Source organism: Trachurus japonicus, chromosome 10, assembly GCF_045865225.1.
Source record: "Trachurus japonicus isolate A0001 chromosome 10, Traja_1.0".
Taxonomy (NCBI): domain Eukaryota; kingdom Metazoa; phylum Chordata; class Actinopteri; order Carangiformes; family Carangidae; genus Trachurus; species Trachurus japonicus.
This window is the reverse complement of record NC_140916.1, coordinates 11,372,863-11,397,779: the sequence shown is the minus strand read 5'-3', so window position 1 is coordinate 11,397,779 and position 24,917 is coordinate 11,372,863. Positions and strand designations below refer to the sequence as shown.

At 41.7% G+C, this 24,917-nt stretch overlaps 1 protein-coding gene across 3 annotated transcripts in view; it reads left to right on the top strand.

Annotated features, from left to right (window-relative positions):
- Positions 1-24,917, top strand: part of htr4 (5-hydroxytryptamine receptor 4) — a 170,223-nt gene that overhangs the window by 85,340 nt on the left and 59,966 nt on the right. For all 3 annotated transcript variants that reach the window (XM_085789261.1, XM_085789262.1, XM_085789263.1), the window contains exons 3-4: positions 3,893-4,006; positions 11,089-11,289. In XM_085789261.1, coding sequence (XP_085645387.1) covers positions 3,893-4,006; positions 11,089-11,289 — 315 coding nt within the window. The remainder of the gene's footprint in view (positions 1-3,892; positions 4,007-11,088; positions 11,290-24,917) is intronic.

Below are 24,917 nucleotides of genomic sequence, written 5' to 3'. Positions count from 1 at the left end.
TCCAGAAAGGAATGTAATTTCACATTATTAGAAGATCTTGAGCTTGATATTGAATTGGTTTTTAAAGACCTTGAGCTGGTGGGAACAGCAGCTTTGTGTAGGACTGAACAAATAGAGCAAATAGACTTGACCTGTACTTCTGAGATTCATGTAATCATGGAAACCCAGTGATTTGGTGCCGTTCAGAACATCTGTGTGGACTGAGAAAGGTCCAGACAGCAGGTTGGATTAAAGAGTGGATTAATTGTGGTTTGCAGCGACTTTTACTCTTTTACGTCTTTGTTTTCCTTCAGACAAGAACAAACCACCGTCACTGCTTCATGCAGAAACTACCCAGGTGTGTTCAGGGTCTCTTCTTCTTCACAAGGCTCTGTCAGCCAAATGATTTATATAACTGTTGTTTCCGCAGCGTTTCAACATGTCTGTGTGAGCGGCTTCACACAAAGATGTTGAAAAACACTCTCATGCCACGAGGCGACATCCAGGAACCAGATTTAGCTCCGTTTCAACCGAGACATCATTTTACTCACAAATAACCAGAGCCAGGCTTCGGTGAAAGGTTGGATACAGACGGTGTGAGGGCTGGAGGGGCTGCAGGGTCCAGAGTGGTGTGACTGAGCATCAGTGGGTGAATAAAGAGGTGAAGCTGCTCTGTGCTGAATAATGTTGCTGAATAAGAGCATGGAGCCTCATAAATCTTCTTTTCCCCTGGATAGACGAGCACTGAGCTTAATTGTTGTGTAAGAAGGAGGCAGAATAAGAAGCAGATACTTGAGAGTCAGGGTGTGTGTGTGTGTGTTTGTGTTTTGAACGCTCAGCTGCAGCGCTGTCAAATCCAAAACAAGGCGAGTGGGTTCGTACAGGAGTGAGCTGCCTGTCATACCTGTGGATGTGTGTAAAATGTAGTCGCTACTATAATTACATGAATATTAATGTCTCGTTTGAGGTAAAGGTCAGAGCGTGTAGCTGACAAACTTAAGATGAAAGAAGATTACGGTGCTGTTACTGAACCCCGACCCCCTTCTCAATCTCTCTCTTTTTTATTTATTTTTTTGGATGGGTAATGATGTTTCTGTGGAGAAGCTGTCAGCGCTCCCATTTGATCTGATTAGCGCGTTGATGGCACTGATCAAAGAGCGAGCCTCAGACGCTGGGAGTAAAATAATCATTTTTCCAGATAGAGATGCGATGTGACTCTCCTGAGTCACAGAGACGTGAATTAGCATCTTGCAGGTGATAAGGGAAGAACGTAAAAGACGCAAACACGAGCTGTTCACACTGTGCAGAGGAGGTGATGCTGCATTTTCTCTGCACTGAACCCTCCTCCTCCTCCTCTTCCTCCTCCTCCTCTTCTTCCTCCCTGTCAGACCTTCAAGTGCGAGAGGCCGCAAACTCCAGGAGGATTACTGTAATGCATTACCAATGTCAAACAAGTCTGAGATGAAACGAGTCATTTTCAGAGAGCTCTTAAACCACACAGCTCGCCGCTCCATAACTCACTGCGGCTACTTTGCTGCACCTTGAGCCGTTTTTGCTGAAGCCTCGTCAAGGTTATGAGTGTATATATGGAGTAGGAAAATGCAAGTATGCAGCTTTCGCCCTTAAAATATATCATGTTCTTCCACGGTGGATTGAAAATAAGCACTTTACATCCCAGTCTTTTTTTTTTTTTCTTCATTTAAATTAAAGCAGGATCGGCCAAAATGGAAAAAATGTCCTCTCTGGATATCAGGGTGCACAAAAAGTTGGTCATATCTAAGAGTCCTTGGGGAAGAGTTGCGTTCGCTGTCACTCGGTGCATATAGTGAACGACAGCTTTGTCAGCCATGGAAACTTTAAATTAAATGTCGAATGGCAAAGATATTGAGTTTTGTCGCAGCGCTGATGAAATGACTCAGTTGAATGACCTCATTATTGCAGAAGATAAAGATCAGCAACATTTACTGGAATCAAAATTTAATTTATGGGTTTCATTTTGGGCTATTGGGGGGGGAAAGAGAAAGGTCACTAATTATTACAGTGGATTATTCAGTTTTAATTAGTGGATTATGGGAATATAGAGTCAGAACATCATTTATGTGACTTTTAACGCCCCGTCCGGCTCAGAGTGAGAGTTGATAACGTTCCCCCGCCCACAGGGGAGCTGTTATCAACGTCCTCAGGTGGATGTTGGGTTGGAGGTGCAGCTGTTGAGAAGTTATGAAAGTAGCAGCTGAGCTGGTGTTTACAGAGCTGCTGAGGTGTGAGGACACCGCCCTCAGGAGAAGAGGACATGTTGTTGTTGTTGTATGAGCTGCAGAGAGGAGGAGGCGACACTGTGGAGCAGTGGACGCCACCGACGGCCTCAGCTCACAGGGTTCGGTTTTATAAGACGGTCAGAGTCTTAGGTGTAAAAGACATATTGTCTCAGTTTGTTGTTTTTTGGGAGGCACCGATTAACATGCTGCAATTTATCCATCCAGTTGAGAGTTGAACCATTGAGCTCCTGCACGGGACTCAGTGTGTCCATATTCATGTCCGGCACACCAAAGTTCTTAAATCTGGCCCAAACATTCACAAGGACTCAAATATGAGGTTTTGGGGGTCAAAGGTCATCAGTGCAGTGACCTGAAAAGCCACAGTTTTGGCCTTGTCAACGTTATCCATCAATGTCTCTGTAACTTGTTGAGGGAATTCCTTAAAATTTGGTGCAAACTTTCACTTGAACTCAGGGACAGAGTGATTTTAGTTTTGTTGCTAAAGGTCAAAGGCCAAGTTCATGGTGACCTAACAAAACAAGAGGATTCCCACATGTCCTGGAAAACCTGGAAAATGGTTGACCGATTTTCCAGTCATGGAAAGCACATGGAAAATAAGAAAAAAGTCAAATGTCCTGGAAAAACTTGAGCTGCCCTGGAAAATTATTTATCACAACCCGACATCAGCTCCCAGAGCTCTATTTGACTTTTTCAGACCCCATTAAGGATTTCTAGAAGCTCCTTTTCTCCTCCGCTGAGTGACAAATAGAGGAGCAGCAGAGAGCTGTTTTGGGTGTGGTTTATTGTGTTGTATGATAAATTTGTGTTAATAGCTGTGCACATCTGGGGGTGAGAGAGGAATAAACATAGAAACCCTCCTTGTAAATGTAAAAAATAAGGTACAACTGTTGAAAACAACACTTCATAGTATGAATGGGACGGGGTATGTATCAGTGTATGACGAAATAACATCTTTATCAGACTGTAGCAGCTGAAAATGTCCTGGAAAGTAAAGAGTGGGAACCCGGAACAGTCAGACATCAGGTGATAAACATGATCTGAGCAGGTTGCTGGAGGTCACAGTGGGTGAAACAAACACATTTTATTGATCATCATCATCGTCATCCACCATAAGTCACAGGTATCACTTCCTGTGGAAACCCAACACTGTAGAAAGTGTTGCACAGTGGGCGGAGCCTCTTCTTCCTCTGAAGACTCAAACATGTTCCTCATAAGACATCTGTCTCTGTTTAGATCCTCTCTGATGTTCATGCTGCTGGTTTTTGAATAGAGTCACATGTTACATGGAGGAGATATTAATAACTCCCACAGTCAAACTCTTATGTTTCAATTATAGCAACAATCGGATCACCATAGATACCGAACGTCTGAACCTGCTTGTTCACATCATTAACATGCGTCACAACAGGCTTCTGATGCAGGAGAGCAGAAACATCCCAGCGCTCGCTCACTAATTACCTGAACCAGAGTCTGAACTTCGTTTGGCGAAGTGGAGCCGAGTAATTAGTGAGGATGGATCAGTTTGCTTCATCGCTCTCGTCTATAGATGACACAACGCTCTGTGGTTCCACTCTGCTCATGTTGTTGTTGTTGTTGTTGTTTACCCTCTCTTTGTTTTTCTGTTGTTTCCATAGCGACAGCATGCCAAAGCGGATGGCTCTGATCTGCTTCCTGTCTCTGGTCATGCTGATGAGCATCCTGGGAAACCTGCTGGTCATGGTGGCCGTCTGCAAGGACAGACAGCTCAGGTGGGACGCCACTTCTTCTTCTCATGTTTTTTTTTGTTTCGTTTTTTTTTTTTCAAATCATGCCCCTGTACTGTATTTCCTGCTGTTTTAAAGGGATAGTTCAACATTTTCACAAATTGGCCCATTGCCATAATCCCTATTATAGCAGTAGGTTCGTTACCTTTAATTGTCGGTGCAAGCTATTTTTACAACAGCGGAGCAGAGCTGCGAGCTGCTCAGAGCTACGCTACGGAGGCTCATGGGATTTCTTGGTTTCCCTCATCAAACTCATCAAGTACACAATCCAACAACTCCCAAACGCTCTGGTGGACAAGTTGTGACCTGCACATTCACCACGCTATGAGATAACAGAACGTTACCAGACAGAGTTGTTTTAGAGGTAAATACAGAGACTGCTTACTGAAAAACTGCCCCTGAAGGCAACGCGCATCAGCAGTTTTGCATGAATTTACCTCTAAAACAACTCTGTCTGGTAACGTTCTGTTATTATTTCATAGCGTGGTGAATGTACAGTACAGGTCACAACTTGTCCATCAGAGCGTTTTAGAGTTGTTGGATTGTGTATTTGATGAGTTTGATGAGGGAACTATCCCTTTAAAGTGAAACAAAGAGCAGAAGTCACATAGCTGAACACACAACGATGAAACATTTCTTGTAATATTATAATACGCTGTAGAAAACAAGGTTTATTTCACTGTGACACTGGGTGAGCAACACAAACAGTGCATGTGACACGTGCACAGCTGTGGGTCACCCTGACGACGGCCGGTCATACCAAGGGGGTAGATCGAACTACACGCAGGCGTAGCTCACAGTCGGCCATATTTGAACGGGCAACTTGCTCTGACTCTGGCTGCAGTTACAGTGCAGTAGATAGGTGATCCAGTCATCTTCACTCAAAAAACGATTCATAACTCTGTGAAAAATAAATCAGTATGTAGCTATTACTTTAACTATTTGCATAATGTCAATAATGTTACTTTTACAAAAAAAAGTACATGATTAAAATGATCCGTGATTTTAAGTATGCTGCATCATAACTGCATAGACGTTCATAAAAAATCAAACCGTTTTGAAATCGGACAAAAACTGAGCAAGTTATGGTCATTATAGCAGAACATGCACCATAGGCTTAATGCTCTGAGGGAGAGAGTTGCCCGTCCCAAGATGGCCGCCGTAATGGCTACGGTGTGTCATTGGGCAGCAGCGGTGGGTGAGTCATCTAGTCTTCTTATATATCTATGGGTCATACAGTACATGAACTGCTGCAGTAATTCACTCTTCCTCTTCTTCCGCTCCTGTCCTCTCTCCACCTCACACACACACACACACACACACACACACACACACACACCTGGGAGCTCAGTGTGACCTTTGTCCTCAGGATGTTGACAAGAGGTGTGCATGATGAGTAAATACCCCCCCACACACACACACACACACTCTCACATAACCTTAATATAGGAAGGTGTGTGTGTTTACATGTGGGAATAAGTTAGATTTAATTTGTGTGTATAGTTGTGTATGTGCTGTGTGTGTGTGTGTGTGTGTGTGTGTGTGTGTGTGTGTGTGTGTTTTAGAAGACTGATGAGTGACAAAGTCGTGGCTGCGATTCCTCAGCTCCCAGAGGAGAAAACAATGACACGCCATCTTTGTCTCTCCGTGCCTCATTGTCTCACCGTCAACTGGGAACACACACACACACACACACACACACACAGGAACAGACATCTACTGTTAGACAGACACACACCTGCTCAGTGGAAGTGTCTGGGGGGAGTTTGTGCATCGGTCCGTCATCCTTCTGATTGTTTCTTCATCACCGTTTAATACAGAGAGAGCCGTTCCCTCGTTCATGTGTTGTTATCATCGACCACACACACACACCGACACACACACACACCTGTGAGTCTCAGTGACATCAACCATCCAGAGAAGCTGCGGCTGCAGTGTCACCGTCTCTCCTCGTCCTTCACACCAGAGTCCAGTGTCTGAAAAAAAATAAAAATCAGCTCTACTGTGAGGAAACCTGATGAAAGAATCACAGAATCAGTTTGTCAGGATTCAGACCGTCTCCATCTCCTGACATCGTGCTGACATCAGCAGGTCAGTCGTCAGATTCAATGAATATATTTGATATATAATCTACCTGCAGTTAAAGGAGAATTCCGGTCAGTTACACCATGACTACCCGGCGCTCGGGATAGCCACCACGCTAACTCATTAGGGCAATTCTTACAACCACAACAATCAAATATCTATGGTACATGACTCGAATCCTTACGAGACACCACTGAACTCATATAGTGTACAGTATAAACAGTATAAACGATCAGAGATATTTTGGACATTACCACTGCACTGCTCGACCGTTTATTTTTGTAAAGAAATCATCACAACAAGGAAACTTGTTTCTGTGGCGGGGAGAGCAGGCGCTCTGCAATCGGATAGTAATGTCTTTCCAGGATGTTTCAGAGTTCGGCTGTCTGAGGTGAGTGATTACATGCAAAAACACAAAGTTTATACTGTACACTATATGAGCTCAGTAGTGTGTCATAAGGATTTGAGTCATGTACCATAGATATTTGATTGTTTTTTGAGTGTTTGTTGTGGTTGAAAGAATTGCCCCATAGGTTACCGTTGTCACTATCCCTAGCGCCGTCTAGCCATGGTGTAACTCCAGTTTACCTGCATCAAGTTTAGTCACGTTTTTTGCTCCCCCCAACACTGGGTGACCATCAGGAAAACGATTTAGGGGTCAAAAATGACCGGAATTCTCCTTTAAGATCAGTGCAAAGACATGAAATTAATGCAGCTGCATGAGGTGAAAAAGTCACTTCCCCAAAAACTTAAATAAAGAAGAAAACAATTCAGAAACAAAAGAGTTAATATAGCTGCTGCTGCTGCTAATGCCCGTGTTTTATAGTCGACATATTGGGGGCAAATAAACACAGACAGTCCAACAGTCAAAACTGTGTGTTACGCGCGCACACACGAGCACACACGCACACACAGTCTGTTGTTTATACTGGACACTGAGCAGCTCCAGCAGGAGTCACGCTGATATGAATGAATGTTGATGCCAGAAACTTTAAACAATCAGGAGGCGACTGAGCTCGTTCACACTCTGTTCTCCTGTAATAACCATTAATATTTGTGAATAAAACTTTCTACTCACTCGACGGTATATGGATTATTGATTATCGGTTAACAATATGTAGCTGCCGATTAAGTAGATCCATCTATGGTATGTTGGGTAAAGGAAAAAAGGAAAAAGGTAAAGCACTGAAAAAAGGAAAAGGACACTGAGCTTTGGGACAGTAGAGAGGAAAGGAGAAGGGAGGGGCGAGTGAGCTAGCTAGAGTGTGCACTCAATGATATAATGTAGTAGATTTGTGTGTAGCTGCCTGCAGGGGGAGTCAATGCCGGATGAAGCGGATAACGGGCATCAGCAAAACTGTGTGGCGCCAATGAAGCTGAATTTGGGATGAACCCCAAGACGTGCCATAGTAAGACACGTCCATGAAGGCGGGGATTAGCATTGTGCGATGTCGTATAATATTAGTTGAACAAATCAGCGGGGTAGATCGCAGTTGAACCATCTTCGTCAACCGTCATTTGAATAGAAGGTAGGACCTTATCGTAAATAAAAAAATGAGAACAAAGAGATAAGAGTTTAGTCTGGTCCGGAACAGGCTCGGGTTTATGTCCATTTTTTCTAAGCGGCGTAAACTCTATTGCACCAAATCTCAGTCTATTCTGATCGTCTTGTGGAGCTATTCTGATACTTTGATGGGATTTTTCTTATAACTTTGATGAACAACTTTTATAACCTTTGAGCATATTCAATACCATTATTTTGTACTAATTACATGTTGGAATAAAAAGATCCTTGATCGCAACTGGCCCTGTTTTGGATCTTATTTTTCCTCCGACAGGTACTTTGTTTTTACAGCTTTCTTACATTCATAATGTGTGCAATTGTATTTTTATTTTCTTTGGTGCAGAAAATGGAAAAAAAAAATCAGAGAATGAAAAGAAAAGAAAGGACAAAGAAGGAAAAAAACAACATCTCAGCATCACTGTGTCGTCACCTCTTTAATATCCCACTTAGGATTTATAATCAACTTCTCTGTTGAATGAACCTCTGTATTAAATCAAAACTTCTCTTCCCTCTCCTCCTCCTCTCTCTCTGACTCTGACTCTGGCTCGGTCTCGACTCCACGAGCGGCTGCATATTACAGCAACAGCAACAATCCTTTTTAATAAAGTTTATTTATTCTCAGCACTTTAAGCCAAACACAATATGTCATCCTAACTAAACATGACAGCGACAGTGTTCCCTCTGGGCCTGTTAATGGTTTCTAAACTGTTCTGAATTACAGCCAACACCACTCTGTGTGTGTTTGCATGTGTTCGTCTGTGTGTGTATCAGTGTGTGTTAGCGTGTGGATGTGGATAATCCTACAGTGTTCTCTACAGTATGTGTGTATAGACTGTATCTTATACTTACTGTAGTGTGTGCATATACATCAGGCCATGTGTACTTACATGTTTCAGATGTGTGTGTGTGTGCGCGTGTGTGTGTACGTATGTGTGTTTCCACGGTGACGTGCGTGTGCCCCACATGCAGCGGGGGCAGAGCAGACGGCTGGTTGTTTCCAGCACTAACAGCCTGTTTTAAGGGGCTGTTTGGGTTAGTGACAGGCGGATGGAAAACCCTCACAGACATCCCCTCGCCACCGAGGCTATTTATAGAGCAGGCAGCGTGGAGGACGGGCCGGCCCACCGACCCACTGTGTCGCCTGCTGGGTAGCTGCTGCTGCTGCTGCTGCTCGCCTGGAGTTTGTTTGTCTGTCAATGCAAATACGCCTTAAACCTTAAGGGGAGAGAGCGAGCACCTGAACGCACCGTCCTCCTCCCGCCTGTCAGGATTTCTCTCTAACAAGACACTTTGAGTGACAGCGGAGGAAGCGACCGGTTCAGCCGACCGACCGACCGACCGGTGCGTCTCGCTGCTGCAGCTTCAGGGCGACACGTGCAAATCAACAAACGCTGTAAAGTGAAAGTGAGACAGGGACATGAACCTTGAAACACATGGAGACTGAACATTTGCAGCGAAATAAGAGACACAATGTGACACATATTGCCTCAGACAGTCAACGTGCTGCATTAACAGTGTAACAGTTTAAAGGAGCTACATGTATAAGAAATGTACGGCAAAAGACTAAAGAATCATGTTGATTTGAAATACTGATGGAGTTGGAGATACTGGAAAAACAGTTCTAGCAGGCCACGTTTTGAAAATACACAAGTCAAAAGTCCAAACCCCTTTCCTCAGACTTCTCTCTGAAGCCTCCAGAGCGCAGGAACACACACCGTTTGTTCAGCTCAATTCAGCTCAGTTCAGCTTCAGTTCAAATCGAGGTGAAGCCGTGAAGGTATCGCCCTCGTGGCGTGAATGAAAGTTGGCGATGCTGTGCAGTAACACGCAATAGTATCGCGGAAAGTTGCGTCACTCACAGCATCGCCAACTTTCCTCTAGCTTTTTTCTCATGGCTCAACACCTGACATCATGATAAACCACCCAGCATCCAGCTCAGAGCTACGTACATCACCACCAGTCTGAGTGTTTGATCATTTCAAATGTGTTTGATATTATCGCAAGTTGCAGTGATGTAACACAATCAACAACCAATAGATGAACTCAAACTAGAGTTGTTCATGTTTACCAGTTAGCGCCATTAGCTCTGTTAGCGCTGCTACAGTCAAACTCTGGAGTCGTCCATTTACTGTATACTGAAGCGACCAGTGCAACAAATAACCCTCGTACTTGTGTCCTACTGCGTACGTGTATCTCTGTTGTTAAAGTTTAGCATTACTTTAGAGATTATTTTTTACAATTGGGAGTCATGTAAACATGACGTCACATGCGTCTTTTTCTGGTCAGTTGTCCTGGAAACATGACGCTCTACCAGTGTGCTGGCATGTACCAGCTGCAAAATGAAACGACATATCACTGTATACGACCATTTTGTGTGAAAACACCCATTGTGGCTGCACTTAAGCAGTTTTTAATCAATTATTTATTCTTAGATTTATATTTGGCCACAAGTCTCACATATAGTTCCTCTTTGTCTCCTGGTCCAGTTTATTGTGAGGTCACTCTTCTTCTTCTTGTTTTATCTCTGCAGTGGTTTATATCAGCAGCTCGACCTCCGTCTGCAGCAGCCCCGACGTTTAGATAAAGAAAATCACCTTTTAAATCACAGAGAGCAGGATAAAGACTGTTTCAGAGGCTGTTAGTCACAGAAACCAGGGAGGATTCAGACCCTGAGCTGCCTCATTAGCTGTGTGTTTCACTAATGTGCAGAATGAATCTGCCTTAATCTCTTTCTCTCTCGAGCGCAAGAGGACTTTTTTCACTTTCACTTTCACTTCCCCTTCCCTCAGCACCTCTATCTGTCTCCACCCCTTGGCTCTGGGGAAGATGGATATTTCCTCCTCTTCCTCTATCTCTTTGTTGTTGTCCTCCTCTATTGTTTTCTGAGTTATGGAATCGATATTAGGTTTAACTACTTTTTTTTCTTCCCTTCTCTTCACTCATGGCGCCATAAGTCACTCAGAGCCTGAACTTCCCTGTTTGTCTTTGACCGCTATTAGAACTTTAATCTACTGAAGTTAATGTTCCCTTCAGGGACTTTAATGTTTCAAAGAGCAGAGACAAAGCTTTCTGAACTCGCTCCAAGGATTTCCTCTGAACGTCTCCCTGCATATGACCACATGCGATCAGATCTCAATATCCCTATGATTTGATGTTTTTCATTGTTATTTTTCTTAGTTTTTAATGTTATTAGACCACACTGTCCTATTCCAATTGATTAAATTCAATTCAAATGTAAAACTAAACCTTTGTATTTATTAAAATGGAGAGAATTCATATTAATCTTCCATTATGATATTAGTACGCCTCTTGAATATTGATCACCTACTATTGATTTGTTGGTCAGATTAACTTCACAGAGAATGAATACAGATTAAATAAATAAATCTAAGCTCTTTCTCCTTCTTCGTTCCTCCAGGAAAATCAAGACTAATTACTTCATTGTGTCTCTGGCGTTCGCCGACCTGCTGGTGTCGGTGCTGGTGATGCCGTTCGGCGCCATCGAGCTCGTCCACCAGCACTGGATCTACGGAGAGACTTTCTGTCTGGTGCGGACGTCGCTGGACGTCCTGCTCACCACGGCGTCCATACTGCACCTGTGCTGCATCGCCCTGGACAGGTGAGGGGTCTTCATGTTGGTTTGGTTGGGGGTTGGGGTCGGTGCAGCTTTATCCTTCAGTGTCATGGTTCTTATTTGTGTAGGTCTGTGAACTTACACCCTGTCTGAAATCGTTTTCATTGCAGTGCAAAGGTGAGCGGCTCGGGTTTATGTTGGCAGTATATACTATTGACTGGCTGTGCTGATGAAGCGGTTTTAAATCTGTGTTGTTTGGTGCAGAGATCAGGTTGCTGCTGCCCGGTGCCGTCGCCTTTTTAGCGATTTAATGACACAAACAGGAGAAAGTGCAACTGTAGTGAAAGAAAAATAAAACATGATTCACTCCACTCATGTTTAAAACCATAAACAGAGTCCATAAACACCTCCAGCCTGGCCACGATTTCCCTTAGATCCATGAAATTACAACATAAATATAATAATAGGCTCATAATGTCTGATCCTGCACCATTCACCAAGGTCAGGCTGCCTCATGTAAGGTGATGAAAAACAATGAAATTAAACAGACAGGAGAAAAAGCAGAGATTCAAACTCCCAGAGACCAGAAAAAAAAGATAAAAGTAAACTGAGTGGTTGAAAAATCACATCATTATTACATCACCAAAATGCTACATGAAAATGCAACATATTTATATTATATATAAAGTTTATTATCAAAACCTTTTGTTTAAATAAGAAAAAAAACAAGATGTGTGAATCTGTTTTTTGTTTATTCACTGTGAGTGTCACAGTTATTTCCTGCGCTCTGATTTCACTGTACTGTAGGTATCCCGGCCTATGGCAAGCGTATTTAACATTTAAAAGCTAAGTTTGACTATCCAGAATTAACATTGTAGATATCAACGTCTTTCTGACTTGCCGTAATAACATTTTGAATAGTTGGATTTTTCATTCAATATCTGTAAATCAGTTTTGCCTAGTCAAATAGAACATTTCAGATATCCACAACTACATTCTCCCTACTGTAGGACAGATGACATCGCTTTAACCATTCATATGTATGGGGTTTGTCATTACAGATATCTGCAATTCAGTTGCAGATATTCGTTATGTGAATTACGGATATCTGTAACTGAATTACGACTAGTAGCAATTCCAGTTTGAGATTATCTAAAATTTAATTCTGACTATTCATATTCATAATTCCAGTTCAAGATATCTTTAATTCCCCTCAATTAAAGATATCTACATTTCCCTTTTCAAGTATCTTCAATTAAAGGGACAACGAGGAGTTTCTATTCGGTTATAAAAAAGTCTCACGTTAATGTGGATGAATCTCCGCTACCCACACTTGTTAATGGGCCCATTTTCGATAAATATATCGTTCTGTCTCTATCGTTATTTTGTTATTATTAGTGGTGGTGGAAATGCTGGGCGGGCCGACCAGCGTTTCCTTACTTTCGATTTTGTGGCGAGTCATGAGAATAACGCAGCCGAATTGCCGTTTATGGTCGGAACTACGACGGTATGTGAACCTCTTTGAACCTCTGACTTTAATTATTGATGAATGAAAACATGAGTCTGCCTTGCGCCGGTCAAAGAATTTCATGGTGCGCGCGGAGGCTCATAAATGTAGTGTGAAAACGCTTTTCCAAAACTCCTCGTTGTCCCTTTAAGTTTTGACTAGGCAAAATGACGTTGAAGATATCTCAAACTGGAATTAGTACTAGTCGTAATTCAGTTACAGATATCCGTAATTCACATTTGCACATCTGCAACTGAATTGTAGTGAAAGAACGTAGTTGTGGATGCCTGAAATGACAATTGTGGATAGGAAGAATAGTCGCGGCTATCTGAAATTATCTTTTTCATTAGGCAAAACTGAATTACAGATATCTTGAATGAAAATTCCAACTATTCAAAATGTAATTACGACAAATCAGAAAGACATTGGTGATATCTACAATGTTAATTCTGCATAGTCAAACTTAACTTTTAAATGTTAAATCCGCTTGCCATAGGCCGGGACATACATGAAAACAATGATGTCACAGTAATGTCGTCCTGTAATGATTTAGACAGGTGATGCTGTGATGTCGTTTTGTTAAGTGGATTTCTCCAGGTCAAAGGTCAGAAGGTGCATCATGTTTTTCCACTTCCTCGTCTTGTGTTTTTATGTAGAGAGGTTTTTATTTAGATATAGAACTTCCCATCAACACTTCATGAGCTCACACTCCTGAACCAGATGCATTAGCGAGACAAGACAAGCCGCCTTACCTCTCTGCTCATCACAGAGCGAGAGCTGCTTCATTCATCCCTTCACTTTGACAGCTTTGATATTAACACCAGGGAGAGAGAGGACGCAGTCTGGATGAATTCTTTTTATCTCCTCGTCTGCCGTCAGACTGAACGCAGCAGGAGAGACAAGAAAAACAGTTTGGTCTTTACAGCAGCCGGCGAATCTCAGCTCAGCAGCAGATACAAACAGCAGGAGAGCTGAAACACACACACACACACACAAGTGGTCATAAGCAGCTTGTAATTAGCAAGCAGTTGTTAATTACATCTTATATCTGAGATGCTTGTTCTGATGGTTCTGTGTCGTGAGCTGTTTGGTGTTTGACAGAGCTTCATGTTACCTTCATGGTGAAAACACACTGATCATCATCATCAGGTCCAGAAACTCTGGTGTGTTTGTTGTCGTAGCAACTTACATTATGTAGCAGAAGAGAGCTGATAATAGTTGAATCCCATTGTCTGTTTACTGAGTGTTTACAAACACATTGTTGTATCCAGTCCTCCAATAAGTGTCCACTCCACCTCAGAGTTCACTGACTGATCCGAAAATATCCAATAACATCAACAGGGTTAATGCCAGCTTCAGTTTCTTTCCATGTGTGTGTGTGTGCACATGCTCTTTATTTCCTTTTCCCTTCAGGTGTCACAGGTGGGACTTTTATTGTTCCTTAAAGGAATAGTTCACCAACAAATGAAATTCAGTCATCAGTGACTCACCCTCATGCTGACGAATACTCCGGAGTAGTTTTTTATTCCTCAAAGTGCATCTGGAGACCCGGGAGGCCAGTTCGTAGTCCAACGAAAACTTTATATAAGAGTAATAGGGCAAACAATGTCATTTAGGACATTTTTACAGCCTAATCAGTCCTGTAATGAATTTGCCTGTTTCGCGCTCTCACGTTCACGCGATTCACACGAGTAAACTCTGGACTATATCCCTTCAGGACACTTGGATTGCAGTGGACGAGCAGTGTGTATTAAGTCGTTTTTGTGTAGTTTTATGGACGTGCATGATGCACGTGTGCATAAAACTACACAAAAACCTTGTTGGACTACGAACCCCCCTCCGGGGTTTCCAGATGCACTTGAGGAATAAAAAACAACTCTATTATCTGAATGAGCATGAGGGTGAGTCACTAATGAATCTCATTTTTTGGTGAACTATTCCTTTAAATTGATTTATAACCTTTGGCAAACCAGTTACTGGTGTTAAGATTTGGCTTATTGATGAACCATAGATCTCATAAATCATCTGACACCTAATGCTTTTACTAATAAAACCAATCTGTGGCCATGTTAGGTATCGGATATAAAAGGACTCTCACAGCATCGCCACTCCCCCACCTGAGCCGTGATGAAAAGTTAGTCAGTCCTGACGGCCGCAGAAAGGAAGGGATGAATTCAGATTCAAATCTTTGCAGACAGTGTCTCATCTTCTTTCATAACTTTTGCATAAACTCTTTGATCATGAAACATCAGGATCTTGAAAGTAAATGACAGGAAGTGCTGTTTCCTGTGATGCCCACTGCTCCACAGTCACCCGGCCTGGAGCGGCTCACTCTCGGTCCACAGCAGCCGGCACAGAGCAGAGAGAAGGACCGGGTCTTACCAACTCATGTAAATGCTGATTTCTTGCTTCTCCACCCAGGGAGAATATGAACAGCATAGAAGTTTGTCTCTGTTTTTGTGTTTATTTTTCACTTCGTCCTGTCGCTATCTGCTGCCGCACGTCGGAGGCGGAAGAAGGATGTGAATAAATCAGAGCAGACGGGATAAATCTTATCACACGCCGACGCTCGGATTAAACTTCACCTCGACTCCATGACGCACAAATGGGAACAGGTGTGAGCAAAAAAAACAAAACAAAACAAAAAGACACAGACTTATCACCTGAGTTTTCAAACAGTGGTGTAAGCTTAAATAAAAAATAATCCTGAGGGGCGTTTTATTGTATCAGAAACTTTGTGAAAGTTTGACTTTAGGATGTGAACACTGGGTGCAGCTTGTAAGGTGATCTCAGAGCTGCCTGGCTCCATCCTGGCTGTACACGCTGCGATGATGTCACGCTGCGGTCGTCTGATTTTATTATATATATTCAACAATGAGTCCGCAATGAGAAGACAGGAAACATTAGGACGTCTACGTGGAGGATGATCCTGCAGAGTGTGTGTATCTAATAGCTGCAAAGACAGATCAGCTCATCACATATCTGTTGCATCGAGCCGAGTTCCAGCACCGACGTGTTTTTAATGTCGAGACTTTCCCAAATTAGACGAAGCAAAGATGCAAAGCTCAGCAGCAGCGACGGAGGAAATGGTCTCCTCATTCAATTATCAGGCTGGAGGAGGAGGAGGAGGAGGAGATTGGAGGAGGAGGAGGTCGGAGCTCCATCTGAACATAAATCTGCTTCTGCATCCTGGAACAACACAGCTTCCACTTGCAATTCATAATGAGCTAATAGCCCCTCATTACCCCCCCTCATCCTCAGTGAGTCGTATCACTCCCATAAACTCCAATGTTCTCCCTCGTTCACCTTAACCGCCTCTTTCTCTTCCTCTGTTGTCGATGCTCCATTCAACAACAAGTTTATTGTCTGCTGCTGCAGCCAGGATTGTTCTCCTTTAACGGCCTCTAATGACACTGAAAATTACATAAGCTCAATAATACTGGACCCATAATATTCAATTATACTTGGGCTCATAGTATTGGCTATTGCGATAATTCCCGGCTTGATATTTATGATAATATGGAGAAAAAAAACTATATATTTCCTACTGTAGCTACCATACAATATCACAAAATACAGATTTAACTACAATCTAACCCTGTCCTCGGCTTCCTCTTCTCTAACACTAACTACCATCATGTCCTCTTTTACTACATCCATAAATCTCCTCTTTGGCATTTCCAATCCCAGCATCCTTCAACCAATATATTCTCTATTGCTCCTCGTTACACGTCTAAACCATCTCAGTCTGGCCTCTCTGGCTTTATCTTTAAAATATCTCATATGCTCTGATCCTATCCTTCCTCCTCACTTCCAAAGAGAACCTCAACATTTCACTTCTCTCAGTCCTATTCTCTTCCTTTTCCGTCGGACACGTCTTCCTCCACTCCTTCTTCGACCAACAGTAGCCTAGTTTCCACCATCACCCTGAGGATCAACAGCACCGATGGCGGTCGTTGTTAAACCCTGATCCGGTATAAGGTTATTGTCTCGTGATTTGCATCTTTAAAGGGAAACTATACAAGTCTGGTCTCTTCTCCTATGTTCTGCTAACCCTCCTCTCGGCCATGTGCATTTGTTTTCAATGAAGTTTGGTTGGTTTTCAGCCAAGAGATGCTAGGTGGAAGGCAGAGAGCCTCCATTTTCCCTGGAACAAGTTACAAGTCATTGATTTAACCAGAACTTGTACTCTGAAGCTGTTTAATTAAGGTAAAATGTAGCAGAGTTGAGCTAAAAATCAATAAATATATAGGTAATAAATATAGTTTTTACACCAGGCACCCTTCCTGCTACAACCCTCTGCATTTATCTGGTTTCCATATCAGTTGAATGTGTCACGTTCACCTCTAGTTAAAAGACTTGGAAGTTCAGAGCACCTAACTTCATTGATCTGCTTTAGTTTAGGCTCGGGTCAATATTCAATATCCAATATCCCAGTATTTAAAAACACTGAGCTGCTGCTGAGTGAAACGGGAACTCCAGGAATTATTGTGATTTCATCCTTTCTCTCTTATTAACTTCATATCATTTTATTTTCTCAATTTCAAAACTTTAAAATTTAGAAATTATATCATTTAATTAATGATCCACCGAGTCTCAACATCTTAAAAAACCTTTTGCAAAAATTATTTTCTTAATTAAAACAGATGAAAATGAACACGTTAATCATTAAAATGAAAAATGTGTAAAGGAACACATTCACACAGAGTTCCTATCTTATTGAGATTTAATTATTTAAAGAGAGTCAATTAAAATTAAATGATGGTGTTTGACTAGTACTTTTCAGACATTAAAACTGAAGGGTTCTCCTTTCTAATTCTAGTCTTGGTCAAGTAACAGTGATGAAAAGAGCTCTTATGATCTAATTAAACCTAGTTATTATTATTATTATTATTATTATTATTATTATTATTATTATTATTTGGATCAGAGGTTCAGAGGACAAACATGCAGCTTCTCTGTCTCTAATGGGTCTTACCTTCATGTGTGGAGCAGCTTGTACGACAAGCAGCAATTACAGATTGTCAGACTGTTGAGAAACTCATCATGTCTGTGGTTGTATGAAGACCACACACACACACACATGCACACGCACAGGCGCACACACACACACACACACACACACACACACACACACACACAAACACATAGAAAGACAGACAGTTTGTCCTTTTGTTAAACTGCTGGATGAGACCAGGAATTAATGGAGCTGTCAGTTAGTTGCATGTCTGGAGAGTCTTTATTTGTACAGTGTGTGTGTTTGTGTATGTGATGGGTATTGTCAACATCCAACACACACACACACACACACAGACACACACACCTATAGATCCCCATACAGCCAAACAACAACACCCAAAACAAAAGCACCAAAGATATAAATACAAGCTTTGGGAGGTTTGACTGGATTTGTCGTTAATCCTGCTTCATCACCAGAAACTTGGAAACACAACTTCCTGTCTGTTCAGGAGTTGATCTGCCAGACAGAGATAAAAGCTCTCACACTGACTCACAGACAAAGACCGGTGGATTTACAGCAAGACACAGTATTAGGAGGAGGCAGCAGAGGCTCGTTTTCATGCAAAAAAACAAAAAAAAACATCTTTAACCTTTTTCGATGCTGAGTCATGCTCTCGTGGTGGATGTGCACCACATACTGTCATTTAGCCTTTTAACTATAGACAGGCTGCTTTATATTGTACAGTGATTAAAACATCTGCTCAGACTCCTGGAACAAGTGTCTAGAAAAGGTCAGACACTTTATATCATTCTACATCTATATACATTAATATATTGCGTGATTTGCACTTTTCTGTATTCATTGTACGGTGTCTTTGAGGCAGCTATAAATAAAATGTATGATTATTATTATAACATTACAATACATACATGTATTAATCATGCCTACATTTACTTTTTTGGGGGGGGGGGTTATTTTTTGCCGTTATCTGATGAGAGAGACTGGGGCCATCGTTGGGAGTTGAACTGGCGATCAGCGCTTCGTCAGGCATATGCCAACATGGGACATACTCTCTAACCACCCGACCACCAAGCACCTTCCAAATTTTCGCAGTTTTTTAATACAGAAATTGTAAATAGACATCATTATATTTTCTTAACACATCCCTGTAGGGCAGAAAAGTTTCAGAATAAAAGTTTTAAAGGTGACAGGTCGGTCCATACATGACCCGGCCCCCCCGGGCTTTTTGTTTACCTTTTCCTGAGCCCCTCAGGGCAGAAGTGTCCGACTGCACCTCAGCTCTTTGTGGTATAACCTTAACTATAGAGGGGGGGGGGGCAGGTCTTGAGTTCCCCAGTGGGTTTGTGAACAGAGGGTCGACAACATCCATCGTACAGTGCAAATAGTTCAGTGTCAGTCGTTCCCTCCCAGCTCCTCGAACAGCAACAGGCTGTCGCAATACTACTTAGCAGTAGAGTTTATTTTAATGGAGAGGAAATTCTTCTTCACCGACAGTGCGTGCCGTAAACATCAGACTCTAAAGTCTTCAGCAGCAACAACAGAAACAAGTTGAACAACAGCAGCTGCAAAGAGCAGTGATGACCTCCTGCTGCTGCCGCCGTCTGAGGAGAGGAGGGTTAAATCAGAGAAGAAGAAAAAGAAGAAAAGATGAAAGAGAAAGCGTCACACACAAGGACACACACAGATAAAGGATGAAGATAAAGAATTCAAACAAAACAAGACGGAACGGATCAAATCTAGATACGACTGCTGCAGCTGAACAACAAGTAGACAGAGTTCTTCTGAATGTCAGGGCTGAAGAGCATCTATACAACTATGCAACTTTACTTTTTTCTTCCACAAAGTGTTTCCGTTCTGCCTTCAGTTGTGTTTTCTTTAACGTCTGTTCATGAGCAAAATTAATGCATGAAAAGATTCTTCCATCCTCAGGCTCCATGTGTTTTTTTTTCTGCTCCACCCGTCGTTTTCCCACTCCTCGGTCCATTTTCTTTTATCGCGTGTTGACCTCGCTCTCACTACCCATCATTCAACCGTCATTTGACTCAGTGATCATTAAATGGACGCGAGAAAATGCATTGAAGACCAAAAATATTCGATATTTTTATAAAATTATTGAATTTGAACACGGTCACTCCATCATGCAGCTGTTGTGGCATTCACGCATGTTGCCCTGGTCAGTCCGTCACTGGAAACAGGAATTAAACTAGAAAGTGAGAAAGAAAAACCAAAACTAAACAGGAAACATTTAAAGCACATGTTTACCTGTTTATGAAATCTTTCCTGCAGTTGCTGTGTGCACAAGATAAAATAAATGTCAGTGTTAAAGGACAACAACATTATGGCCTAAATATCAGAGGAGAAAACAAAAAAAAACAGTTGGAACAGTTTATATGAGGTCATGTTTGTCCCTCAGAGCGGTGAAGTGAGTCTTTTAATCACTGTCGGCTTCGTCAGGAGATAAATCAGCATACAAACATTCTTATCAACACACATCACTTCATTTATTTTCCTTTTTTCACTTTCAATTATCTGTTTTTTTTTCTTCTCTGTGTTTTTTGTCAGAACGACGAGATGAAAAATCACCTCTGTCTCAGACTCTTTATGAATCAGCTCATAAACAGAAAGTTAATCAGTGTTACATCGACTTCTGTCACTGTTGGTGAAACGCACAATTACATATTTAAACAATGATTTATGATTCAGAGCTCAGAGTTTAGGACATGGACATAATTTCTTCTCTGTGCTGTTGACTTTGGCTCCTCTGGTAAAGATTTGGATCAACATCGTCATCATAACATGAAAATAAATGAAACAATAATGTAAAATGAGATGGAAAAACATTTATGTTCTCCAACAAGCAGATCGCCAAGTCACAACGTCTCTTACATTTGAATACCTTTAGTAACAATAATAATGATAGAAAAAATAAAGCATCTGGATGTCAGAGAGTTGAGCATCAGTCATCGACAACAGGAAAAGGCAGCAGCTTGCGTTTTATTTTGACAATGTTGCAAATCAATAACCAGACGTAGTGTCAATAATCAATATAATCAGTTTCATATCATGTTGTTTTCTTGTTTGGTCGCTCCGTGTTGAATTGTAGCAGCTTTGGGAAACTTTGTCTTTTCTGAATTTTCTGGATTTTTAAGATAAGTTAAAACTTTTTATGGGAAATTAACTTTACAGCAACAGCAGAGACTGAATGAAGCATCAGTAAAAATTATATCATTTTGTACAAGAAATATTTAAGAAGAAAGATATATACATACAATGTTGTTTGTCCAGTTGTTGAGAAATATTACACAGAGTGTGTGTGTGTGTGTGTTGCGAATTATGTATAAGAATGAATGTACAGTTTGTATGTATGGTAATATTGACAAAAATAACTAAAAATGGGAACATTTCATATCACAAACTGATGATAAACATCTGAAACGACCCAAAACTGCTACAGTGGAATAATTAAAGTGACTTTTAGACTCCTAGTTTTGTCAGGAAACAATACCAGGACCCTGAACGCAACACAGCTCATTGACATTCAGTGGTTTATCGCCTTTATGAGTCTCGCCTGCTTTAATCTTTCATAACAACAAAAGAGCTCTGATTGCAAACCACCAAGCAGGTCAGTGGTCAGAGAAATAAAACAATGAAAGAATGAAATGATGAACTGAAAAGCAAAAGTCCAACGAGCTGAAGGCAGCAGCAGCAGCAGGAAGTTGTTGTGCTTGTTGTGTTTGGGGAAAATATCTGTTGCCTCTGGTGTGTTCCTGCTCTGAGAACCTGGCTGACAGACAAGACGAGACAGAGAAATGTGTCCTATGTCAGAGGAGAAGAGAAAGAAAAAAGACACAGAGAGAGATGCTGAGAGGAGAAAAGAGGAGGAAATGGAGAGGAGAAAGAGAGAAACAAGTGTACAGCTGCAGGATAAAGCTTCTCATTCAGCCAGAGAGAGCGGCGGAGAGACGCTGAAAAGAGCTGAATGGCAGTGAATTAAAACTAAAAATACCAGAACTGCCACGAGGAGGATGCTCCGGCACAAAGGCATTCAGAGAGGAGGCTCACTCACAAAAGCTAGGGTTGAGACACTGCAGCAGAAAAACAGGTAGATGGAAAAGTTGAGAGATAAAGATCATTAAACTGACTGAGGTCACTTGCATCATTGATAGTATTGATTATTATACAATGCAAATTTAGATTTACATTTTTATACATTTTTTAAATTCATCAATGTGAACATATCAAAGGATAAACAAAAGTAAATCCTTATTTTTTGAATAGCAGATGTCATCTCTTTGCTTTTTCTTTAAACAAAAATGTTAATGTTTAAAATCCAGACTTCTCCTGTGACTGGCTCTTGGATAATTTAAGCCTGAATTCCCAGGCAGGAAATGTTATTATCACCCTCGAGGCGCTGAAATCCTCGTGTTGCTGTAAATAGAAAAAGGCAGAGAGAGAGTGAGAGAGAGGGTGGGCTGAGTGACAGTAAAGCAGAAACATCCAATACAAGGAAAAAGATTGTGTTTCCACTCAGAGGACAAGTGAGCGGCGACCTTGTCACAGAGGGAAGGAAGGAAGGAAGGAAGGAAGGAAGGAAGGAGGGAAGGGGGCTCTCTCTTGCTGCCTCCTCTTTTATTCTGAAGGTTCTTCCAGAGCTGGTTTAATACCTCTGTCTGTTTAATACCTCATCACGCTGTTAATTCTCCGCTCTGTTATGAAAGACTCAGTTATCTTCAGCGACAAAAGCAAAACCAGCAAATTGTCCTCTACTATCACTTAACGGTCCGGACCTGCCAATATGAATTCATTTATCCTTCGGACTAAATGGAGCAGATGTTAATATAAAGTGTCTGATGAATCTCTAGAGAACAAATTCAACCAGATTTTTTTTTTTTTTTTTTTTTGGGTGAAGTCTGTGGTTCCTGATTCTGGACACTGAGACGCAAGCGTGCAGATTCTGCCAATCAATCACATTAAGTTGTGTCCAGATGTTGGATGATGGTGTTTCATGTTTAAGGGCGAGACGAAACCCTGAGATGAAGAGGATTACATCAGTGCACCTGGTTTCTAAGATGCACAGTGTTTCATTTTCTGCTTCTAAATGTCACTCAATCATAATAATAATAAACCTGGTTATGTTCAGCATCAGTGGACCTTTGTTGAAAGATTTCTTAAGCGTCAGAGGTTTTTACCAGAAGCTGAATCATCTCCACCGCTCAGAGACAAACACAACTGCTGAAGAAAATGACTAAAACACCACATGAAACTGTTTTGTCTTTTAAAAAATCACTGTTTTTCCAACTGAGTCTGGCAGACAGAGTTCAGAGGAGCTGCAGGGCGAATGCTGATTGAACAAATAAGATCCAAATGTTAATGACTAAAAAAAACTTTCATCTAACAAACCAAACATTTTAGGCATGCACCTGTGAGGTCAAATCTTACCCGTGAATATTCTTGAACTGAATTTAGTGTCTTCAGACTCGTCCACCACTTTTTTTATCTTAAAAATTGAAATTAAAATTCTCAGAGTCCATTAATATTTTTAAGAATTTACAAAATAAACAAGTGGCTTCGACTCAGAAATTTCATTAAAAGTTGCAAATTTATGAGACAAAAAGTCAAATATTCACACATTTACCCTTTTTTCCCTTTTAAACCATGGAAGAAATCACATCTCTGGTTCTTCACAAGGTTGTAAAAGCTCAGGCTCCGTAACGATCTGATTCTGTGTTTCCTTGTTGCTAAAGCTGCGTTCACACCGGACCTTTTGTTTTTCGAACGAGCGACGAGTTTACATGTTAAGTGAATGCAAACGAGTGATTGAGCGTTTAATCGCCCAGGCGAAAAAACGCTGGGGCTCGGAGAGACAGCAACTGAGTGTTTTTTCGCTCTGTCGCTTGAGATGAGAAATCCCAACTCTCCGGCCGTCAGTCGCTCATCGCTCAGCTCTGATTGGCTGCCGTAATCCCGGTGGTGCCGGTGTAAACAGAGACACATGGCAGTGGGCATGACGTCATCAAAGCGAAAATGCGAGTCTGTGGCTCTGTGCCAAATTGACGAGCGAATGCAGCTGAGCGACGGAGCGTTTTTTTCGGAGCGATACGAGCGACAGCGACAAAAATAAAAGGTCCGGTGTGAACGCACCTTTAATCCAACTGAATAAATTTGATAAGATCATCCAGCTGCAGACAGAATGAAAAACAAGCCTCCCAAAGTCTGGAGATGTTTCACCTTCATTTATAGAAAAAAATTTTTCCTGGAGGAATGGAGCGTTACACTGATGCTGCATTCACGTGCAGTCGGGCAGACGGCCGTCGGTAACAAACCAGATGTCATTTTAGTCACAGAAGTTGAGAGAAAGCCGGTAAAACGTGGGTCAGGTAAACAATACGACATCACCATGACAACATATTGTCACGTGTATTGTTTTGCCTCGTGCTGACTGACCACTTGTTTACATAGAGGCTTATTTATGCCGTTCTGCCGTCTGCCCAATTTCACATGAATGCAGCATGAAAAATATGATTGAGTTGCTTGCGATATACAACCACAACGCTAGATGGGAGTAATTCCTACACAATGTACCTTTAACCTTCATTTATGGCACGGTGTTTAGCTCAGTTGGTAGAGCACCCGCCCCATGTGTTGAAGCTATAGTCCTCGCAGGCGACCCCGGTTCGAATCCCGAGTGGCCCTATTCTGCGTGTCATCTCCCCCCCCCATTTCCTGTCTCTCTCACAACTGTCCTGTCCGTTAAAGGCCAAAAAAATACTTTTAAAAAAAACCTTCATTTATAGAAAAAAACACACATAAAAAATATTTTTCTGCAACTTTCAACTTGAATTTCTTGTAACTTTTTTTTAACATTGTCGTTAAAAAAACGTCATCGTTCCTACCTGACAGGTTTTTGTGACTGGCATCATTCATACAAAGCTGTTATGTTTAAGAGGGATGGTGCTGCAGTGTGCAGGGTTTGAACTCACCAGCTCTCTGGTCACATTAAACCTCCTCTGGTGGAATGCAGCAACACATTTTCTGGGTTCGGTTCGCTCCTGTGTAAATAATGTCTGAATAAAATTGTCAGGAATAAACAGAGAGACGTGTGTTTGTAGATCAAAAGGAAACGGGGACCGTTTAAAGTGCTTACGGCCGGGACGCGCCGCCATCCAACCGTAGCACGTCTGCTTC